General features: G+C 47.7%; 1 protein-coding gene across 4 annotated transcripts; it reads right to left on the reverse strand.

The window, feature by feature from the left end:
- Positions 1–7,886: 7,886 nt before the first annotated feature.
- On the reverse strand, positions 7,887–21,109 carry LOC131836944 (corticosteroid-binding globulin-like). 4 transcript variants are annotated; one of them, XM_059183004.1, is made up of 5 exons: positions 21,001–21,109; positions 14,753–15,153; positions 11,857–12,127; positions 9,553–9,703; positions 7,887–8,222 (listed from the first exon to the last, which is right to left on the reverse strand). In XM_059183004.1, the coding sequence occupies exons 2-5, from the start codon at positions 15,132–15,134 to the stop codon at positions 8,037–8,039; spliced, it is 990 nt and encodes a 329-aa protein (XP_059038987.1). In that variant the 5' UTR covers positions 15,135–15,153; positions 21,001–21,109; the 3' UTR covers positions 7,887–8,036. The 4 variants fall into 4 exon arrangements, with proteins under 4 accessions (XP_059038987.1, XP_059038986.1, XP_059038984.1 ...); XM_059183003.1 differs by having other exon boundaries at positions 9,553–9,700; positions 14,522–15,153; XM_059183001.1 differs by having other exon boundaries at positions 14,522–15,153.
- Positions 21,110–23,359: the final 2,250 nt, after the last annotated feature.

The following is a 23,359-nucleotide window of genomic DNA, read 5'->3' on the forward strand; positions in this document are numbered from 1 at the left end:
GTGAGGGCTGGGCCCAGCCCGACGGGGTGAGTATTCCAGCAGAACCGGGGAGTGGGGAGGTCAAACTTGGGTTTATCCACTTCGTTCATTGCCCTTGAACCTTGGGCTGGACAGCAACCTGCCTGAGCCTTGCTGTGATCAGAATTCCTTCCCCCCTTGCCCTCCTTCTCCAGCATTCCACCCAGCCTGGGCCCAGTTACGTGCGGCCCCTGCCTCCATTGTACCCGGGCAGCCCAGAACAGAAACAGGTGACTCTCCCTTTGGCCACAGCAGGTCAGGGCCAAGCTCCCTTAAGATGCTCTAAGCTGAACCTCACAGTGCCTGTGAACCAGGCCCTGGCTCTCACCACGCCCTGAGGATGTCTCCAAACCCCACACTCCCCATCCGTAGCCGCCTCCGCCTCCCCCGTGTCTGCTCTCCCGTGCACGTTCCCCGGGCCCTGGAGCACCTGCATGGTTCCTGTCCGAATAAACGCCTGTGGGCCTGGCTGTCCTTACAGCTGACAGCACCCTCGCTGTCTTTTGGGAACCCACAGTGCCCTAAGGAGATGGGAGGCTGCAGCTCCCATCGGCAGAGACCTTCAATCTGAACCAGGCCACCTAGAGAAAATGTGCCCGAGAGAAGTTCCCAGGCCTGTCCTCCCTGGTGCAGGGGACTGTGCCCACGTCTGTGCAGGACTGGAAGCAGCAGTGAGCCCTGGGGCTCGGCACATGGCTCTTTGTTGATGCTAACTGAGACCTCTAGAACTCAGGGCCCCACTCCTCCTGCAACCGCAAGATCACCTTCTTACTGGGTGAAATGCTTCTGCCGTGCTTCCTAAATGTGTGTGTTTGGGGAAGGCTGTGCGATTCTAAATGGCAGTCTGTGTTCGGCGGGTCACTCCTCTGTCCTAAGCTCAGGGTAAGGACCTGCAGGGGCGTGCCAGACCTACGCCAGGCTTGCGCCTTCCGTATATGACAGTATTCGGCCCTGCTTTGTAAATGAATACATCACCCTATGGCAGACTGCTCCTGAATTCTGAGTCACTCCTCTTGGTGACAGTCATCAGGAAACGATCCCATCACACCCAGAAGACATCACCCCATCCGATCACTAAGTCTGCCCTTAACACTCTTCCTCCAGCCTGGAGTGGCCATCCTGGGATACACAGGCATCCCTGTATGGGACAGTTGCATATAACCCCAACAGCCTGTGTCTATCTGCTGAACAGAACAGAACATCAGTAGGGTTCCCTCCCATCTCCGGGCACCTGGGGGCCCTCAGGTGAGCCAAGGATCCATCAACCTAAATAAAATCCGAGAGGGAAGAAATCAACTGCTCCCCTGCCGCTCCCCAGACCTGTGTCTGGAGTAGGAGCCCTGCCCCCTGTCCTGGAGGAGGGGCAGGCTAGCCCCCTGGGCAGCAGGGTCCCAGGGAAGGAAGCCAGGGATGTGGGTGTAGTTTGCACAGTGAGTGTTGTGGGCATGAAGTCTCAAGCCTTGGAAGCCTTTTCCTCCTGCAAAGGAAGGGCCCTGGGGCTGGAACACACGTTGAAGCTACTCCTTTCCCATCCAGTCTGGGGCTGAGGGCTTGCCCTCTCACCTTGGAACCCACCCAGAGCCCACAGGGACATCTCTCCCCCGTACCTTGCTGGTTGGATCTTCTGAAGATCTCCTTTAATCCCCTGGCTCTTACCAGCCAGCGGCCCCTGCTGCCCAGGAAGGTCTGTCACTCAGAGAAAAGACAGGAAAAGGTTAGGGTTTGCAGCAAATATTTGCTATTCCAAAGGATGCTCCCCAAGGGACTGTTGCTGATTAACACCCCGCCTGGAGGTGGTGTTTCTGCAAAATCAAAGACAGAGAGACAGGCTCTCCGTGTTCCCCAGCTGCTTCTCCCCCGGAATGGGACTGGAATTCTACCATGAGAGCTCCTGCCTCTCCACCCCAGTTGTGGCTCTGGAAGGATCCAGCGCCTTGTGGGGTGGACTTGCTCCAGGGGCTGAGTACCTCGTGTGAAGGCCCCTGGACCCCCAACCCAGGGCTGGGAGCCCCATGGGGGGCGGGAGCAGAGATCTACCCTGCCGATCGCAGCCATAAGGTTTCCTGCAACGTGAATCACGCTTGGTAAAGTTCCCAGAAACAAAATGCAAATCTTCCTCTGATTACATAGTAGTTGTCTTCACAGAAGTGTCAGTGGGAGTGGAAACCTTGGGGGAAATTTGTGTTTTAATGTGAAGTCAAACATCCGCGGGACTGTGAAGGTCTGGACTCTGACGACTTTTGGACGGGGTCTTCCCCTGTTCGGATGTGCGGTGGGACAGCTGTCACATGGGACCTGGACCGCTTCTTTGTGAGGGACGGTCCTGGGCGCTGCACTATGTCTGGCATGTCTGACCCTCATGCACTAAATGCCAACTGCATTTCCTCAAATCTCTCTGAAAACCTCAGTGCCCCAACATGTTTCCAGACTGTTCCTTTGGAGCAGCACCTGCTCAGTTGAAAAGTGCTACCCGATGAGGTCAAGGGGAGGGCTGCAGATGGGCTTCTAGGCTCAATGCGGGAGCTAGCCATGGCCTTCCCATCTGCATTGTCCTGGATCCCACGGAGGAGGGGTTCCTTCCTGCAGACCGGGCGGGGGTGGGTGGCGGAGGGGAGTTGTTCAGTTTTGCCAAATGTTTGAGAGGAACCAGCGGGCTGAACACCAGAGCATGGTGTTCCTGGAGGGCTTCAGAGCCCCACAGAAGTCACCGTATAGCACCTGACCTTCTGCGAGACTCCTGCCAGGATTTCAGAATGGCTCTTTCCAAGGGAAGGCGGCAGAATGTATTGGAAAGTGTGAAGGCTTCTGTCAGCCTCCCCTGGGTCCCCCACTGTATTCCCCGGGGAATGCAGCTCAGCCTCTCCTTGCTCTCTTCTCCCCCACCCCCTGCCCCATAGCCATGGAAGGGCCAGAATGGAGCCTCTGCTCTATGACTGTTCCAGCAGCACCCAGAACCAGCAAGGAGCTGGCCCTCAGGAAGTGTGGCTCAGAAGCTCTGTGCCTTTGGCAAGGACAGGAGTCCTGTACTGCCCCCAGCAGGCCACACTCAGTGTGACCACCGTCCCTTGGGCTCCTTCCCAGCTGTGAACCTTGAACTACTTCCCCAACCTCACTCTACCCTGGTTTTTCCATCTATAAAATGGGCTCCCTTGGCTGGGCTATTACTGCTGCCTACCTGTAGTGCATGGTGTAGTGCAGGTAACAAGCCTGGGGTCTGACCTGACGCACTAATGAATGATTGTTGTTGTGTGACACTGGGGCCAGAGGGAACATCAGAGGTAACGCAGTCCCCAGATGAGGAGGAAATGGGAGAGGCTGCTGTGAGTTTTCTCTGTGTGCGTGGGATCAAGAGCCGAGCTTGGGTGGGTGGGTGGCACAACATAGAGAAGACAAGGCTTCCCAACCTCGGCTTCCTCCTCCACCCAGTGCCTAGGAGAACAGCTCCTCCCGCCTATGCCCCGGACCCCTCTCTCCTGGGCCAGGAAGGCAGGCAGACGCTGGGAGCCCACGCTGCTCAGCCCTGAGAGTAACGGGATGTCTGGGCCAGGCACTCAGCCCAGGGCCTGGCATGACCAACGGGGGCTGCTGTCAGCAGGACTCCCGGCCCTGCCTGAGACAGGGGCATGGACAGACAGCCTGTCCAGGAGTCCAGGGGCTATGTGCAAGGGTCTCGGTGGGAGCGGTGATGGGAAGGGATGGTTGTCTGGTTACCAAAAATCTTGAGGGAGCTCACCTAGCTGAGATACAGACTCGCAACCTCAGAGGCTGCCTTCCCAGGGTGGCAGGAGGGTCCCCATCCCACCACGAGGTTTCCGGTCCAGCCTTCAGCACCCAGGGCACAGGGGCGTAGGCTGGACCCTGGGCTGGAGGAGGAAAGAGCCTTTAGGTGAGTCAGGAGGGCGACTGCCTGAAAAGTGGGACACTTCTAGGGTGCTCACCACGTATCCGGCCCCTCTCCATCCCTCCCGCACCCGCACACATGTACTCACACGTGCACACACGCACACCCACAGCCTGTCTGCATGCACACACCTGTTCTTAACTGTAATCTGTCTGGTTTATAGCTTTTCCCTCTTTTCCTTTTATGCTGCTGGTCATTACTTATTAATTTCTGATTTTAACTTAAAACCTTTAAAAAAAAAGATTTATGTATTTATTTGAGAGCGAGAGCATGAGCAGAGGAGAAGGGCAGAGGGAGAGAGAGAAGCAGACTCCCCGTGAGCCCGATGTGCGTCTCAATCCCAGGACCCCGAGCTGAAGGCAGAACTTAACCAACCGAGCCACCCAAGTGCCCCTTAAAACCTTTAAGTGATTTCAAACTTGAAGTAAAATTGCAAGAGTAACTACAAAGAACTTCTATAACCCCTTACCCAGAATCGCTAACTTTTAAACCTTTTCCATGTGTTTGACAATTCTCTTCTCTCAGTGTGTGCAGGTGCACCCCCCCCACCCCTTGTCTTATTCTGAACCATGTGAAATGATTAAGTATCCTAGAGAATAAGAACATTCTCTTACATAAATAGTAACAAATGATCAAATCCAAAAAATGTAATATTGTTACAATGCTTGAAGCTATTAAGATCCTGCTCTAATGTTGCCAACTGCCCCACGAATGTCCTTCATAGTGTTTCTTTCTTCTTCTTCTTTTTTTTTCTTCCTAGTGTTTCTGCACTTTAGGAATCCGCCAGGGGCTATCTGTTGCATTTGGTGGCCCATCGCCTTGGTCTCCTTGGATCTGGGATGGTTCTTCAGCTCTTGTGCCTGTCATTATGTTGACATTTTGAAGAGGTTTGTCTTTAGGTTAAATTCCTAGAATTTCTGGACCCAAAGTCAATACATCTGTATTTTTATTAGATGTGTTGGGTTGAATCATGGTCCCTGAAAAGCTCTGTCCATGTCCTAACTCTAACACAATCTATGGATTGTGACCTTATTTCGAAAGAGCGTCTTTGCAGATGGAAATAAGGCAAGAGTCTTTTTTTTTTTTTAATATTTTATTTATTTATTTGACAGAGATCACAAGTAGGCAGAGAGAGACAGGGGAAAGCAGGCTCCCCACTGAGCAGAGAGCCCGACGTGGAGTCTGATCCCAGGACCCCGGTATATTGACCTGAGCCAAAGGCAGAGGCTCCAACCCACTGAGCCACCCAGGAGCCCCAAGGTAAGGGTCTTAAGATCCTTCTGGATCAAGGGCTTAATGGCAGTGACAAACTATCTTTACAAGAGAAAGGCCTGGGGAAGGAAGACCTGAGAAGACAGGTAGGGACTAGGACAAGTGTCTGGAAGCTCTGGGACGCCAGGGACCACCAGCAGCCCCCAGAGCTAGGAGACAGGCCGAGGATGGACTGTAGGACAGCCTCCTGTGGAAAAAACCTGCTGACACCTTACGCTCCCACTCTGACCCTCCGAAACTGTGAAAAGAATTTATTTCTGTTCTGAAGCCATCCTGTGTGTGCATCAGTTGTAGGAAGCAAGTTAAGTTATGTATTGCCAATGTCCTACAGCACAGAGGGCGCTGCGTGCCCCGTGGTCTCCCCACTGTCAGTACAGTGCGCTGGGAAGCTCTCACAGCTTGGCCAATCCGACAGGCAGGGAATGGCACTGTGGCGAGGTTTTAATTTGCATTTTTTAAAATTAGAAATGAAGTTGAACGTGTTTTCATATATTCTGGCAGCACAGATGAGAAAGAGCTGCTCTTTGTCAGTGATGGACCTTGCAAATATATTTTCTCCAGTTTTCATTTCTGTTGACTTTGCCCATGAGTTTTTGAGCAGACAATAAAAAAAAAAACAACAACAACAAAAAAAACTTCTTATGTAGTCAGACTAGCCAATCTTTAATTTCATCTGGACTATGAGTCATGGGCAGAAAACCTACGCCTACATTGTAGAGGAATTAACTGGTGCTTTCTTCTTGTACTCCTCTTTTTTTTTAAAAAAAAATATTTATTTGACAGAGAGAGAGAGACAGTGAGAGAACACAAGCAGGGAGAGTGGGAGAGGGAGAAGCAGGCTTCCCACAGAGCAGAGAGCCTGATGCAGGGTTTGATCCCAGGACCCTGGGATCATGACTGGAGCCAAAGGCAGATGCTTAGTGACTGAGCCACCCAGGCGCCCCTCTGTTTGTACTCCTATAGCTTCTTTTTTTTTCTCACATAAATCTCTGATTCTTAGTTTATTCTTAAGTATGGTATGAAGAACGGTCTTCTGTATCTCCCCCTCCCCAATGACTATCGAGTTGTCCCAATACCATGTATTTAAAAGTCTTTCTTTTTTGAATATTAAATTTCCATGTGTACTGGTGTCTATTTCCAGTCTCCTGAACCTGTGTCACTGGACCTCCCGTGGATTCGTGTTCCAGTGCCGCAGAATTAATTAGAGGATCTGTGTGGTTTGCTTTAATATCTACTCAGGCTGGTCACCTCCTCCCCACCCCCACCCATCTTTTCCTTGTCAGTGTCTTCCTGGCTCTTTACCTTTATCTTTCTATATGGACTTCAGGATCATCTTGTCTTTCTCCAGAGGAAAAAAATATTTGCTAGTATTTTTATTGAAATACCATCAAATTGTTAAATGAAGCCAAAGAAGACAGATAGCCCAGTGATGCTGAGGCATCTTATGTAAGAAGGCAAATCTTTCCATTTGTTCAAGTCTAATTTTGCATCTTTAAGAAGTCCTGTCATCATTTTCTCAATGTAGATTTTGCATATTTCTTGTTTATTTCTAAGTGTTGTATTTTTTGGGACGGGGGCTGCTCCTGGGTTTTCTCCTCTATTATTTAACTGGTCATGATTTGTATATATGAAAGCTCATATATACAAATATATTTGTATATATTCAGGCTTGCTGAATTCTTTTGTTACATGAGTTTGTTTTATCACTAATTTGCTAGGGTTCTGCAGGGGGATTATAGGCTGTCTGCAAGGATTGTTGTATTTCATTTTTTTCCTATTCCATCCCTCTGCTTTCTCTTGTTTAACTCCATGGCCTAATACTCCCAGGACAATGGGTAATGGTGCAGAATATAATGCAGCTTTGTCTTAGTCTTGACCTTAGTGGGAATGCATTTAGTGTTTCCTTATTAAGCAAGATGATGCTTTTAGGATTGAGGTCTGTTTATACCTTCCATATACATTATCTATCTATCTATCCATCTATCTGTCCATCCATCCATCCATCTATCCATCCAATTCTTTATCTCAGTTAACGCTTTTTGCCCCAAATGAGCAGGGTAAGCCTCTTCCTCTGGCAATGTTTCTCCAGCACCTTCTACTGACAAAGCTTAACCTCATGTCCACACTGAGTTTTTGCGGAGCAGGGATAAAGGAAGCCCTTGAGCTTGAAGCAATAAACCCATCAGTAGTTTTGCTTTAGACAGTTAGTTATATTTTTAAGATTTTTTTAAACAACATTTTCTCTTTGTTTGCATATATAACCTTTCCGGAACTCTTCATTCTTTTGCATAGGTCCAAATTTCCCCTTAGAATCATCTCGTTCCAGCCTTAAAAATTGTCTTTAGGGAAGGTGACGAACTTTCTCAGCTTTTGTTTGTCTGGAGAAGAACCTTCATTTTGCCTTCATTTTTGAAAGATTGTTTTGTTTCTTCCTTTTTTCTTTTCTGAAGCTGTCACCACATTCCCCCTAGCACTTCAAATATGTCATTCTGTCGTGTTTGGGCTTGCATGATTCCTGTTTTCTAGAAATAATTTCAAACTAACAAAAATATACAAAAACAATAGTGTTTCCATACACCCTTCCCCTGGCTTCCGCATGCCCTGTAACCACAGCATGATGGTCAAGGGCTCAAGGTGGCATGCTGCCATTCGGAGCGTGTCACCTGTCCCATTTCATCCCTTCAACCACACCTGCTGGCCTTGACAGTGATGGTGATTTATTTGGACAGAAGAACCTGGAGAAGACAAGGGGGAACCTCCCACCGCCCCCCCCCAGAGCGTTTCTGTGGGCTCTCCGGTACACAGGGTCAGCCGGGGCTGTGGCTCCTGGGGGTGGGGGGCACCCTTAGGTCGGATTCACAACCTTGCCCAGGAAGAGGCTGCTCCACGTGAAGTGGTTGAAGATCATGACAATGAACGGGCGGTTGAAGCGGAAGGTGAGAGGCTCGGGCGCCGTGTGCAGCATGACCCTGGGGGAGTCGGCGCCTTCCAAGCCCTTTTCATCGAGTTGCAGCACGGCCTTATGAATCACCTGTTGGAGACGGGGCGAAGGTGGGCGTTGAGCACCTGCTGCGGCCGGGAGCTTGCCACGCCCCATCGCTTCCATCCCTCCCACCCTTGGTTTGATGGCCGGCAAAGAGGCTCAGAGAGGGTCACTTGCTGGCTCCTCATCTCAGTGGCAGCCCCAGGATGAGTGTGTCCACCTCCAGAACTCAGCTCACACCAAGACTTCTTCCCTGGAAAGTGGGAAGATGGGGCGCACCACAGAGAGATCGGGGGCTCACGGGACTCACTGGACTTCAGTGTCCCCCTCAGGCGCTCCTTACGGGGTCCCGGGCGAGGCTGACCTCCCTTCCTTTGCGCCTCGCTAGCCAAACCCTAGGGGCCCCTCTCTGCAAAATGCTTCTGCCTGCTCACGATGGAAAGGGGCTGTTGAATGGTCTCTTGCTGTGCTCAGAATTAGGAGGAATTCTGAAATCAGCAAGACGCTTGTATAGCTTGTATCAGATACCTTCAACAATTCAGAACTGGCTCGTTATTAACATCCTCTCGGGGCAGGGGCTCTGCCTGACCGGACAGTGAGGAGCCCGAGGCTCTGAAAAGCTCTGCCAACAGGTGCAGGAAGAAGCCGAGCGGGTGTGTCTTGGGAAATGAGGTTTTGAGTCAAATGGACCCCAGGCCAAACGTCAGGTTGACATTCACCAGCTCCGTGGCCCTGGTGAGTGAACTACCTTTCCCAAGCCAGAGGCTCCTCCTCTATAAGGAGGGGCTCCCCTTACAGGGGGCTGCTTGACTCAATCCTTCACACAACAGGCATTTCATGGAGCTCAGACTCTGTGCTGGGCGCCACAATGGTCCAAGTCTGAGTGCTGGACGGAGAGGTGGCTGCCTGCTCAGCAGTCTCCTGTCCCCTCTCCTGTTTGGCCACCCACACAACGGTGAGATCCTGTGAGGGCTGGACCATGTCTCAGTAATGGAGGCATACACGGTGCCCAGCAGTTCGGGGCACAGAGTGGGCGTCCAGTAAATGTTTCCTGAATGACTGAGGGACCCACAGGACATAAAGCTGAAGACCGAAGGGAAAGAATGTGGTGGCTAGACTGTCTGATGGGATCGCATTCAGACATTTCCCATTTCTTTGGTTCCTATTTGGTGTCGGGGGGACCCTTGTCACTAGTTCCCGTGTCACCTTGGGGATATCACATTTTCCCGCTGAGCTTCCATTTACCCTGTTGTAAGAGCAGGGGTGTGGAGCAGACAGCCTGGGGCTTAGAGACTTATTCATGGGGGGCCCCGTGTTCCTTATTATTATTTGTACTGTGAATGTGTGGGGAAAAAAGATGGACTTTAGGGACACTTGCCTCTGACAATGTCAGCTGGGGCTCTCGGGCGATGCCGGAGAAATCCGCCTCCTTGCTGAGGAAGTCTGCAATGCCCATGGCCCCCAGGATGGTCCTGAGGTTGTAGGCTCCGGAGATGGTCACCTTTGGGATGGACAGGTTTACCTGGCTGCTTGGGGGTAAGCAGATGGGGTTAGAATTTCCTGGGACTGGGCCGGGCCAGCTGACTTGTTTCCCCTGCGGTCCCTCCAGACCCGGTCTCCCAGCCAGACCTGCTCCTTGCAGAAAAGGGGAAGGGACAGATCAAGACGTAGGATTTGCCTCTCCCACCATCACACAGGCAATTTTCTCTCAGGGCCTCTGAACAGCTCAATCTTTTCTTCTCACCTCATTCTCTGAGCTGATTCCGCCCGTGGTAGAGCTATGCCACTGGACACTGAAGAAGAGGGTCCCTGAGCAAGTCCCTGTGGTCCCCCAAGCACCTCTGGACAGAAGCAGAGGAGTGGAGGGGGCACCCAGCTGGAAGCAGCATCCTGGCCCCAGCCCTGCCACTAGCGCTGTGTGGTTTTAGCCAAGTCCTGTCTCACGGACACAGCAAGGCAGCGCCCGACAAGGGTGCTGGACAGGGCAGGACAACTGGCAGTCAGGGAGACTGGCCTATACCAGACCCCTGGCAGATGTCCTTTAGCTTCTGTAGGATGTCTAATGCTCGCATGCGCCCGCAACCTTAGGAGGGTGAGGCCAACGTCTTCTACAACCACATGGAAAGAACTGAACTCACGAGAAGCTCAAAGTCACGCCACTGGGAAGCAGCAGAATTGTGGAGAGGCCTCGACTGGTTGCTTTAAAGCGTCCTTGCCTCATGGGAGGAGGGAGAGGGAAGAAGGGAGGAGGGAGAAGGGGGGAGATGGAGGGAGGAAGAAAGGGTGCCCACAAGCTCTGTGTGGGGCAAGGAGGCTTCCCCAGACGGTGGGCAGCAGCCCGACCCTGAGGGGCGGCACTCCAGTGAGGGGGGTAGGTGATCCCAGGAGGGGTGAAGTGGGAGAAGGGCTGAATAACACAAGTCTAGAGGTGAGGAACCATAGGGTCTGCCTTCTAGGGCTAGGGGGGCATCCCTGGGATGGAGTAGAGAACTCGTGCCCGATCACATATGTCGCCTAAATGTGCAAGAGTCTGCCTTGGAGATTTATTTTTAAAAAATCTAGAAGAAAATGGCATGTGTTATTGATATGTTTTAAGCTAAAGTGTTTTGGCGAAGAGATTATTTTTGGTGTAAAAAGAAAGATCATCCTTCTCATTTCCCACAGACTAGGAGCCAGAATTGGTGTGATCCCGGGTGTGCAATCACCAGCTGGCGACAGGGTTCCTGAACTACTGGCTCCCTTGGAAGGCGTGGGGGCAAATGAAATGGTGAGAAGCCAGCCACAGGACCCCTCAGGTCACCCAAACACAGGCTCACATGCACGCCTACCCACCTCATCCCCAACCCCATGCTCAAGGTCAGGTACAATGGGTCCAGGACTCTGAGAACACTTCTGGCTCCCCCCATGTCGCTATAAGGGATTTCCTGGAAACACGGAGCAGCCTCCGCAGCTCTTCCCCACAGGAGGTCAAACTCCCAGGCACTTCCACGTCTACTGCAGGAACTGGACTAACCTTTCCAGAAGGTCCAGGATTGAGCAGTGCTCTGGGGCTACAACTCAAAATAAAAATAACTCAAAACCATAAAGCACAAAAACCTACGTATATATTAAAGTAGAGGGCTTCTTTCCAGATTTTCTGCCTTCAAAGCTCTTGATTTACATATTTCATTCGAGTAGAATTTGTCTCCTTCTGTGCAGCTGCTGTCTGACTCTGCGGGTGCCCTGGGCATGGCCCCCTGGATTTGGCTCGTGCCCATCCCTCCTCCATGCACGCTCTTGGATGCCTTCCACTCCCACTCGGGCTTAACACACAGTCTGGATGGAAAGTGATTGTTCTGCAGCTCCTTCCGCGGTCCCCTGGGGCAGCCAGGCCTTCCCACCTCCCCCCCACCCAGCTTCACACCTATCTCCTTTCCTCTCCTGCTATGAAAACACCGATGTCATGGTGCACTATGGATTCTACCAGAAGCCTTTTCTCTGCTCTAGAGTGCATGTCTTTGAAGTCCTATTCACCTTCTATCCTTTCTGGTAAGCCTAGCACATGGTATACAGCAGGCAGTTCCATTTGCGTAGGAAGGAAGGAAGGAAGGAAGAAAGGGCAAGGCAGGGCACCTGCTCTGGAAACCTTCCTGAGCCACTCCTGATCCAAGTGCTTTTCTGTGGGAGAAGGATAAGGGCTTACCCCATGGTCAGGGACTCAGACCACCTCTGAATGGTGTCCCTGCTCAGCGCGGTGATGACCGTGTCCATCTTTCCTTCTTCTGGGAGGACAAAGAAGACGGTCTCATTGCCCGTGTACTCCAGTTGGACCAGCTGACAGGAGAGCACTGGGTCTTGAAAGTACTTGACGGGGCCCGACTGGACCATCATGGGCACTCTCACCACGGTGGTCTCGTTCACGTAGAAGTTTTCCTCCCTGGTGCTCCCTGGGTTGAAGGGCTGTTCCCATGTGCCTGGGAAGGAAGGGAGAAAGGAGACAGGCCTGTGAGAGCCGGAGGAAAACACAGTTTGGGTGGCCGCAGAACACTAAGCAATGTCATGGCGGCCGCTCCCTGGAAGGTCCTTACCAGAGTGGCTAGAATTTTCTGGTAAGTTGTGAAATGCTCAGAAATTCAAAACTTATTCTGTCCTCCACTTCTTGAACTGGGCTGGGGATTATTAACTCTGTTTCTGAGCCTCTAAGAAACAGAAGGAGGGAGACAAATGAGAATAGCCTTGGAATTGGGGGTAGAATTCAGTAAGCCAGACTTTGCCTGGCTGCCCGCCCTCACGCCCCGAGCCTAGGGTGGATCCTAGACAGGAGGGTTCTGGAAATGGTGCCAGATGGAACTTGGGCTGCAAATTCAAGGTCGGGGTGGGAGAGGTTTGGAGAAACGGACCACCCATTCCATGCCCACGCCTTGACGTTTGGCCACAGAAGTCCAGCAGGCAGCCTGGCTGCCCAGCAGATTGTGTCTACTGCCTTGAGGGAGGCTCCTGACCTTCTATGTGGCCCCAAGGCAAAGTCAGGATGAGATGATGCCTTCAAGCTCCCATGCTCCAACCCACAGTTGGACTTGAATCCTTCCCCCATGCTCCACAATGGCATCACACAGCCTCTTTGTCTGCCTGGTGATGGGGAACTTACTACCTTCACAGACCAGGCTTTCATTACTGGTCATCTTTCATGGAAGGCCGATTGTTCCTTAGAGCCAAAGCCTGCCTGATTGTGAGGTCCATTTGCAGAGCCTTTTTGGCCCTTCTGGGCTTATTCTAAGCAACTATGAGTTTTCTTACAGGTGACAGAATTCTGGATGTGTAAAGACATGGGTGGACCTCACCAGGGCCTCCAATGCTCTAGGTTAACTCCCCAGGTCTGGAGGTGACTGAGGACCCTGCATCCCCCTGGGGGTCCTAGGTTTCTTGGCTGTCCCTGGGAGTCCTTGTGTGGTCTCTGTTTCCAAGCTGAGGCTGCCTGAGGGTGGCCAGTGCTGAGCTCGAGGCAGACCCTTCTCCATCCCACTGCCTGCAGGGTCTGTGGACCCCAAGGCCAGAACAGACCCTGAGGCTGTGCCTGTTCCACCCCATGGCTGAGTGTGATATCACAGTCTGGCTGTCTGGGCCAAAGGTGGCGGTGTTTTGTGACTAACTTGTCCAACTCACAGCAAAAAAAAGTGAGTATTTTTCAGTGTTAGGTTTTTCATCCTTAAAAGTTTGCTATTGTTTTTTCCTGAGTATATCTTTTCTAGAAGAAAATGTAGCATATCCAGTTGGGCACAAAACAAAATACAGAATGGGATCTAACCTCTACTTTAAGGGGTTCTTCTTGAAAATTCTCAAGCCAGGAGGCCTCGTGGTAAGGAAACTTAAGAATTTATGGGGGCAAATTGGAGAAAGCAAAGAAGATTCCTGATACGAGGATATCACTCCAGATACGAGACTGGAAAGGACAGAGAACTAGATGACTTTAGGCCAGGGTTTCTCAGCCTAGGGGTAATGGCCATTCTGGAGCAGATATTATGTGGGAGTTGTCCTGTTTTGCAGCACTTCCTGGCCTTTACTTACTAGATGCCAGGAACACACCCCACCCCACCCCACCCTCAACTGTGACAACCCAAAATATCTCTAGACGTGGTCAAGTGTCCCTGAAGGTGGTTGAAGATCACCCTGGGTTGAGAACCAGTGCTATCAACTAAGAAGCAGAGATTTTCTTCTCAAGGACAATGTATCCCCAAATTTTGTGTTCATAAAAATGATTGGGGGCGGGGCTTCTTAAAAACACAAATTCTAGGACTTTCTTGCAGAAGCTTTGCTTCAGTGGGTCTGGTATGATCTCTGAAATCTATAATTTTAACAAGTTGCCATGGTGATTTTTACGCACAAGAACTTTGGAAAACTCTGCTTCAAATTGATGAGGACAAGTTGAAGTTTGGCTAAGATGGGACTTGGTCAGAGCTGGTTGTGAGTGCTGGGGAAGTGTGTGGTATAGGGTGCATCTGGGGGGAGTTCCTGGGGGGCAGAGGCTATGTCTGTCTGGTCATAGGCTGTGTTTCCAGCTCTTGGCCCAGTGCCTGATGCACAGCCAGCACTCAGCCAATATTTTTCGACCATGAGTCAGCCAGTCTGTTCATGATTGCATGTTTGGCCTCAAAAAAACCTGTAAGAGCTTGGGCAAGTTGCTCAATTCTTTTGGGTGTTATTTTGATCACTTATAAGATGATATATTCTACTTTCCTAATAGGATCATGGTGAGGATGGAGATTCACAGTTGAAAGTGTGCTTTGTAAGATCAAAGGCCTTGTCCAAGAATGCACCCTGGGTTTTGATGGCTCTTACTATTCTTGGCAACGGAGTGAGTAGGGGGGTACCTTTGAAGAAGATGTAGTTGACCAGGATGAGCATGGCTGAACTATCCAGCTTTGATATCAAGTCCACAATTTTCCCTTGTGTCTTATTTTTGATATACTCATTGATTTGTCTGCTAGCTCCAGCCCCATCCTTGAAATCTGTAGCCAAAGCCTCCAACTCATAGTAGTGTTTGGTGTCTGCAGAGAATGACTCCAGAAGCTCCAGGCTGTGGTCAAGGAACAAAGCATTACCCATAACCATTTCCAACATGGTGTCTGACTCCTTCTCGAAGAGGTGGTGGAGGTGCTTAAAGCCCTGGTGAATCTCAGCTTCAGATATATTGGTGAGGTTGAAGCCCAGGCCTTGGAGGAGTTGGACCCGTGTGTGGCCACAGGAACCCAGAGACAGCATAGCTAAGGCCATGGAGATGCTCACAGGGGAGATGAAGACATTCCTTCCAGGAGCTGAAGCCACAAGATGCCTATATAGGATAAAGGCAAAGTCAACATTGTTTGGAGCCAAGTCCCGGTGAGGGCTTCTCGTGCTCACATCAGTATCTGGGTCCTTAGCCTGGACGGTCCAGAGGTCACTGATGGACAGCCAGAGGAAATAGGTGCACAGGGAAAGCAGCATTGTCCAAGATGGTCAGGCCCTGCAAAATCAGGAATTCTCATTAGATAATGTAGGGTCTCCAAGGCAGTGAGGCATGGTGAAATGGTGGGCAGAAGACCCTGTGAAACACCCCAGTCAAGCTTCACTTCCTTTCTCCACATCGGCTGTGTGACCTGGGACAGCTCAGGTCTCTGGGACTCAAATTCCTCATCTGAAAGTATGATGATACCTGCTATGATTTTTCAAGTACCTACTTGACACCAGGTATCAAGACGCCCAACACCAACCTATGTGTTTTACTTATATTTTCTCAACTAACCCTCACTAACAAACTAATAAAATAGGTATTATTATTATGATTTGAGGTAGACAGAAATGGAAGCCCAGAGGGGTGAAATATCCTACCAATTGATATATTCAAAAAACTGAAAGGAAAAAACTCTTAACCAAGAATCCTAGATCTGGCAAAACCATCCTTCAAAATTGAGGGAGAAGTCTAGACATTGCCAGATAAGCAAAAGCTGAAGGAGTTTATTACCACTAGGCCTCTCCTGCAAGAGATGCTAAAGGGAGTCCTTCTGGCTGAAATGAAAGGACACTAGAGAGTACATATAATCTATAGGAAGAAATAAAAATCTCTGGTAAAGGTAAATATATAAACAATTATATATGATTACAATCATATTATTGTAATCTTGCTTGGTAACTTCACTTTTTATTTTTGATATGATTTAAAAGACTGATCTATGAAAAGCAATTATTAGTCTATGTTTTTTGGATACACAATGAATAAAGATGTGATTTGTGACTTAAATAACTGAAAGAATGTGGCGATGGAGCTACATAAGTGCGGGGCTTTCATATGCTATGAAAGTGAAGCTGGCGTAAATTCAAATAAGAGTGTTACAACTTTAGGATGTTAAATATAATTTTAATGGGAACCAGGAAGAAAATATCAAGAGTATGCATAAAAGGACATGAGAAGGGAATTAAAATGTTTCACTACAAAAAAATCAATTAAACATAAGAGAAGATAGTAATTCAGAAAACGAGGGACAAAAAAAAAATCCATAAGGCATTTAGAAAACAAATAGGAAATGGCAGAAGTCCTTCTTTATTAGCAATTACTCTAAACATAAATGGATAAAATTCCCCAACTGAAAGACAGAGATTGGCAGAATGGATTTAAAAAATGATCCAACTATGCATTGACTACAAGAGACACATTTTAGATCCAAAGACATCAATATGACAGTGGAAGGATGGAAAAAGATATTACATATAAATAGTTACCAAAAGAGAGTGGGGTAGCAGAAGGAAGGAAACAATAAAGATTAGAGCACAGATATATAAAATAGAGAATAGAAAAACTAGAGAAAATCAATGAAACCAGGATATAATATATCTAACTGATATAGTATAATATACTATGGTGATATAGAATTAATATAATATGGTCTTCAAAAAGGTGAACAAAATTGACAAACCTTTAGCTAAACTGAGTAAGGAAAAAAAGAGAAGTCTCAAATTACTAAAATCATAAATGAAAATGGGGACTTTACTGCCAATTCTTACAGAAATAAAAATAATTATAAGAGAGGCAGCTGGGTGGCTCAGTTAGGTAAGTGTCTCTTGATTTTGGTTCAGGTTTTGATCTCAGGACCCTGGGATTGAGCCCTGCATCAGACTCCATGCTCAGTGGGGAGTGTGTTTGAGATTCCCTCTCTCTGTCTCCTCTCTCCCCCCCAAATAAAAATAAATACATTTAAAAAAGAATTATAAAAAACTATTACAAAAAAATTACACGCCAACCAACTGGATAGCCTAGAGAAAATGAAAAAAATTCTGGAAATGCAAAACTTACCAAGATTGGATCATAAGAAATGGAAAATCTGAATAGGCCTGTATGTAGTAAGAAAATTGAATCAGAATTGAAAACCCAAAAAAGAAAGCCCTGGACCAAATGGCTTAACCACTAAATGCTGCCAAACATTAAAGAAATCACATGAATTCTCCTTCCAAAAAACCAGAGAAGTGGAACATTTCCTAAGTCATTCATTGCCCTGATACCAAAGCCAGATAAAGGTGTGGTAAGGACAGAAAAGTACAGATGAATAATGCCTATGAACACTGATGCAAAAATCCTCAACAAAAAACTAGCAAATAGAATTCAGCAACATACAGCATGGCCAAATGGGGTTTATTTCTAGAATGCAAGGATGGTTCTACATACAAAACTCAACTAACATGCTATAACAGAAGGAAGAAAAAAAAATATGATCATCTCACCTGATGCAGAAAAAGCATTTGGCATAATTCAACACACCCTTTCAAGATAAAAACACTCAACAGACTAAGGCTAAAGGAAACTACTTCAATATAAAAGAAATTGTAAAAAGCCACAGCTTTTTGTAATGTAATGGTGAAAGATTGAAAGCTTTTTATCTAAGATTCCCAGAACAAGGAAGGATGCTTACTTTTGCCTCTTCTGTTTAACACAGTACTGGAAGTCCTAGCCAGAGAAATTAGGCAAGAAAAAGAAATAAAAGATATCCAAGTTTGAAAAGAAGGAGTAAAATGATCTCTGCCCGTAGGCAACCTGATCAACATCATAGCCACATGTAGAAAACCTTGAAGATTCCATAAAGACCCTGCTGGAACTAAGAAATAAATTCAACAAAGCAGCAGGCTACAAAACCGGCACACACACACACACACACACACACACACACACACCCCCCACATCAGTTCTCATACTAACAATGAACAAACCGAAAAGGAAATAAACAATTATGCTATTTACAATAAAATAAAAAAAGAATGATTTCTTGGACATGACATTAAAGGCACAAACAAGGGGTGCTGGGTGGCTCAGTGGGTTAAAGCCTCTGCCTTCTGCTCGGGTCACGATCCAGAGTCCAGGGATGAAGCCCTGCATCAGGCTCTCTCTCCTCAGCAGGGAGCCTGCTTCGTCCTCTCTTTCTCTGCCTGACTCTCTGCCTACTTGTAGTCTCTGTCTGTCAAATAAATAAATAAATAAAATCTTAAAAAAAAAAAATAAAGGCACAAACAACAAAACGAAAATAAGACACATTGGATTTTCTAAAATTAAAATCTTTCGATCACCCAAGGACACTATCAATAGAGTAGAGAGGCGACCCACAAAATGAGAGGTAATAGTTGAAAATCCCGTATCTGATAAAGGATTAATATCCAGATTACATAAAACTCAAGTTAAAAAAATAAAAAAAAATACAATGCAAAAAATGGGCAAAGTTGTTGAGTAGACATTTCTTCAAAAGAAGATATACTGATGGCCAACAGGCACATGAAAAGAGGTTCACATTAGAGTCATCAGGGAAACACCACTCAAAACCTCAACGAGATACCATTTGCATGGCTGTTTCAAAAACTAAACCAAGTCAAACCACAAACAGCAGAACAGAAAACAGGTGTTGGCCTGGATGTGGAGGAGCTGGAAACTGTATCTTGCTGGTGGGAAAGGTAAGTGCTACAGCTACGTGGAAATAAAGGGTATGATAGATCCTCAAAAATTAAATATAGAGTTACCATGTGATCCAGAGATTCTTCTTCTGAGGAATTGGAAACAGGGACTTGAACAGATATTTGTACAACCCAGTGTTCACGATTGCATTGTTCATAATAGCCAAAGAACGAGAAACACCCCAAATGTCCATCAGTAGATGAATGGATAATAAAAGGTGGTTGTATAAGGAAAACCTTCCCTGTGTTTCTCCTTTCCTCACACATGACTGCACACTTTACTCTGACGCCAGTGATGTGGGTTTCCCACACACCAATCAATTTATCCCTAGCTGAGGGAGAATGCTACTCAATCCCACAACGGATCTACAATCCTACAGTGTAACTCAATTCTCACACTGTCCACCTGGAGGTAGTGTCAGACCCCCCAGGTTAAGGGCTCAGTTCCCACAAGATTGCCCACCCCCAACTTCAGATGCCAATCAGAAGTCCCAGATTGTCACCCTGTCCTTTTGACTGGCTATAAGCAGGGTTCCTGAGACTTTATTTTTGGGTTCGGTTATTTGCTAGACTGGCTCACTGAAACACTTATGTTTACCGGTTTATTACAAAGGATGTAATAAGAGATTTAGAGGGTGAGGTCCAGAAGGGTTCTGAGCACCAGAGCTGGTGTGGGCCACCCTCTTGGCATACAGATGGGGTCACTGACCCAGAAGCTCTCTAAATCCTGTATTTTGGGATTTTGATGGAGGCTTCATCATGCAGGCAGGATGGATGCTCAACTCCAGCCCCTCCCTCCCTCCCCAGAGAAAGGAGGGTGGGGCTGAAAATTCCAAACTTCTAATCATGGCTTGGCCTTTCTGGGACCAGCCCCATCCTGATGCTCTCCACGCCACCTACCAAAATTCACCTCATCAGAACGAAAGATGCTGTGGTCACCCAGGAAATTCCAAGGGATTTAGGAACTCTGCATCAGGGATCATGGGCAAAGACTGAATGTTAGAGCAAGAGATGTTCCTGGTGCTCTTATCACTTAGTTAGAAGGGTTTTAGGAGCTCCATTTCCTTAGTACAATACAGAGTCAGTAATAATACCCACCACCAGCCTTGCTCATCTGCCATTCTGATCTTCTGATCTTTGTTTCCCCTGTACCTGTCTCAGTCCACCATCCAAGTCTGGGGCCCGTCACCTCTTCCAGCATCCGTGGTCACCTCTACTTGGTCTCTTGTCCCTGCTCAGTTCCCTCCCACCCTCACTTCATGACTCCATGCCTGGTGACAGCCCTGCCCCCGCCTCAAATTTGGCCCCTTGAATTCTGAGTCCCGCTCTACTGGGGATACCCAGTTTCCTCTAGCACACACCAGACTTTCATCCCTCTGCCAGGGTCATGGCAGGGTGGGTCACTTCAGGTTCCCCATTGTTTGGGGAGCCCGGCTCTGACCGGGGAGCTGGGGACAAAGACAGACCTGCCCAAGTCCTGTCCTCGGTGGATCCACTCTGCAGTCCCAACCTTTCCCTGCCTTGCCTGGCTTATGTCCTTTTGTCCTAGGACACGCAGGTCTCAGCTCTCCTCCAGGAGCCCTGTTCTCTGTAACCCACTGAGCCACCCAGGCGCCCCAGAGCTGAGATTCTAAGCCCTGCAGCCTGCCCTCAGAGCCGGTGCCAAGCCCTTCTGCCCTTCTCTCTAGAGAGCAAAGCGATGAGAGGAAAAGAGGTCTCCAAACAGTCCCCAGCAACGTTACCAAGCAGAGTGTCAACAGTCTTCATGAATTTCATTTCATGTGTGTCCTCCTTGTTTCTCATTGGTGAATCGAGGCTCAGAGTAAACGCCCACTGCGTTCATTATTTTCACGAAAGCCGCTATGGGCCAGGTAGCCTCTCGGGCCTTCTGCATTTAAGCCTTGGAGTCATGCAAGGAGTCCTGTTGAATCTGCAGTGTCCTCGCCCCAGGAGGACGAGCAAGGAAGTGGGTGTGTGCGATCCTGGGGCACGCACAGTCCGCTACGTCAGTGGGCACCGCTGTCCCTGCCTGCACCCCCCCAGCAGGGGCGCTACCTTGTGCCCGTCCAGCCCAGCTGTCAGACTCCCTTGTGTTACTTGGCTGGGCTTAGGGACATCCGTGGAATGACAGATGGGAATGGCTCTTGGCTTAGTGTCAACCCCTTCAAGGCTGGGGGCGGGGGCGAATCAAGCCCCCATGGGTGACCCACCAACTGCAAAACCCTCCCCATAACACCGCTCTCAAACACCTGGCCTCAGATCACTGCTGGCTGCCCTAATGCTCAAAGTCCATTACAAAAATTAAACAAGCAAGATGCGCATGGCTTCATTCTGGCGGCTGGGCAGGAGCGGGAGGGATGGACAGGGTTCAGGTGCTACTCACAGTTTGCCGAGGGCTCGGGCTGCAACCACTGGCTGGACCTGGCTGTCCTGGGCCCTAGTATGTGTACAGTAAGCCTGCGGGGCACCACGGCTAAATTTTGTTTGCAAGCTTCCCTGCTGGTTAATGGTTAGAGGGGGTCCAGTGGCCTTCGCCATTCGGTGGTCCCCTCCCCCCGGACATTAACCAATGGGTTTTTTCCAGGACATTTGAGCAAACACAGCAATGCTGCAAGTTAACTTTCCTCTGCGTTCAGTTCTCTGACGTTTTCTTTTTAATATCAAAATAAGGCTGGAGTTGCATCACCGCCCGTGGTTGCCAGGTGAATGCTGGCATGGAGGCCAGAGGTGCCCTTAATTAGCCTAATGGTGCAGACTTTTGTGAAGAACCGGGTGCTAAGCTTAGGACAGGGGATGAATCTAAGAGGTCCCGCCTTCAACGGGACTCCGTCTGGCAGGAAAGAGACGTGGAAGAAAAGCAGCCAAGTGCTTCCCACGGATTGTCTCATGTAATCTTCCAAAGACATTACAAATTAGGGACTATTATTCTCACTTTTGTTTGGATAAATAAACTGAGGCCCATGGAGCTTAAGTGAAGCTCCCCTTGAGATTCATATACAAGACCATTCCACTCAAAAGTCTAGCTCCTTCCACCTTCTCTGCATTTTTATTTATTAGTTCTCTATTGGTTGGAAGTGACAGATAACAAATTTCTTTAAAGCAAAAAAAAAAAAAAAAAAAAGGAATATAAATTGGATCTCATGAATGAGAGTTCTGAAGAGTGGGGAAGGTTTCAGGCTTGGCTGGATCCAGGGATTCTAAGTTGGGTATCATATCTGTCTCTTTTTAAAAAAAATTCTTTCTGAGCTCTTCTTTATTCAGCTTTCATGCTTTACCCTGTATGGTGAGGGCAAAGGTGGCCATTGCAGCTCTAAGTTATTTGTTTCTAACTGGTTATTTGTGATCAGAAAGAGAGAGACTCACTTTTTCTCCCTGTTCATATCAGTCCCTGAAAGGACTCAAGGCATGATCAGTCATCATTGATCACAGCACACAGAATATGGCCGGCTAAGCCTAGGCAGGGTCCTGTGCCCTCTGCTGGTTGATAACATTATTACTTCCTTCCAGGGATGAGCAGAGCTGTTTCTAGGAGTAAAAAGGGAAAATTGTACCCAGGGCCGGTTCTAGAATTCTGGGGGCACTTCAGTTTTATTAATACTTATTGGTCTTTTCTTAAAAAGTTTTTTTTTCATTAGCCTGAAAAGAAAAAAAAAAGAAAGAAAAAAAAAGAAAAAAGTTTTTTTTATTTATTAAGGCAATTTTGGAATTTATACCTAGGAATTTATTATTTTTAAATCTTGTCATATCAGTAATGTTTTTTCTTTCTGTATTTTATTTACATATTTCCTCTCTTTCTTTTCCCCCCGATGAGTCTTATTAGGGAAATCTGCCTAGTTAATTAATATTTTCAAAGGATCAGCTTTTAGTTTTTAGTTTTCTTAATCCTTACTGTTTTTTAGACCTTTTTAAAAATTTGATTTATTCTTTTATTTTTACCTTTTACCATCCTTTGAAATTCATACATTTTCAAATATTTTTCTTTTTCTATTTTCTTGAGTTAAAGGCTTAGCTAGCTTTCCTACTTCTTAACATTTTGAGTCTCCATATAAATGTATTTAAAGTTAAAAGTCTTCATCTAACTTCTGATTGTGTGATGCCCCCCCCCCCAAGTTTTGATATTGACTATTTTCATTGTCATATTTTGATGTATTTCTAGTTCCCTTTATGATTTTATTTTTAACCCCAGGGTCTTCAGTGGTATGTCATTTAGTGTATTTAGAACCTTGGGCTACTCTTTCGCTATTTACTTCAGAAAAAAAAAGAGATTATTTATTTATTTATTTGAGAGAGAGAGAGAGAGAGAGAGAGAGAAAACACACACACAGGAGCAGGGGAGAGGCAGAGGGAGAAGGAGAAACAGACTCCTCGCTGAGTAGGGAGCCAGACACGAGGCTTGATCCCAGGAGCTCAAAATCATGTCCTGAATCAAAAGCAGATGCTTAACGACTGAGCCACCCAGGCGCCCCTTATATTATTTACTTTTATTTCACTTTGGTCTACAAGTGTTATCTATAAGGCACACCCAACAGGTACTGTTGCTTTGGCTCCAGACCACCATAATAAAGTGCATTTCACAATAAGGTAATTCCAATGAAATTTTTGGCTTCCCAGTGTATATAAAAGTCATGTTTATACTACATAGCCATCTCCTAAGTGTCCGACAGCATCATGTCTAAAAAAAATGTATACACCTTAAATAAAAAATGTTTTATTGCAAAAAATGCTAAACATCATCTGAGCTT

The sequence above is a fragment of the Mustela lutreola genome, chromosome 7, assembly GCF_030435805.1.
Source record: "Mustela lutreola isolate mMusLut2 chromosome 7, mMusLut2.pri, whole genome shotgun sequence".
In the NCBI taxonomy this organism is placed as follows: Eukaryota; Metazoa; Chordata; class Mammalia; order Carnivora; family Mustelidae; genus Mustela; species Mustela lutreola.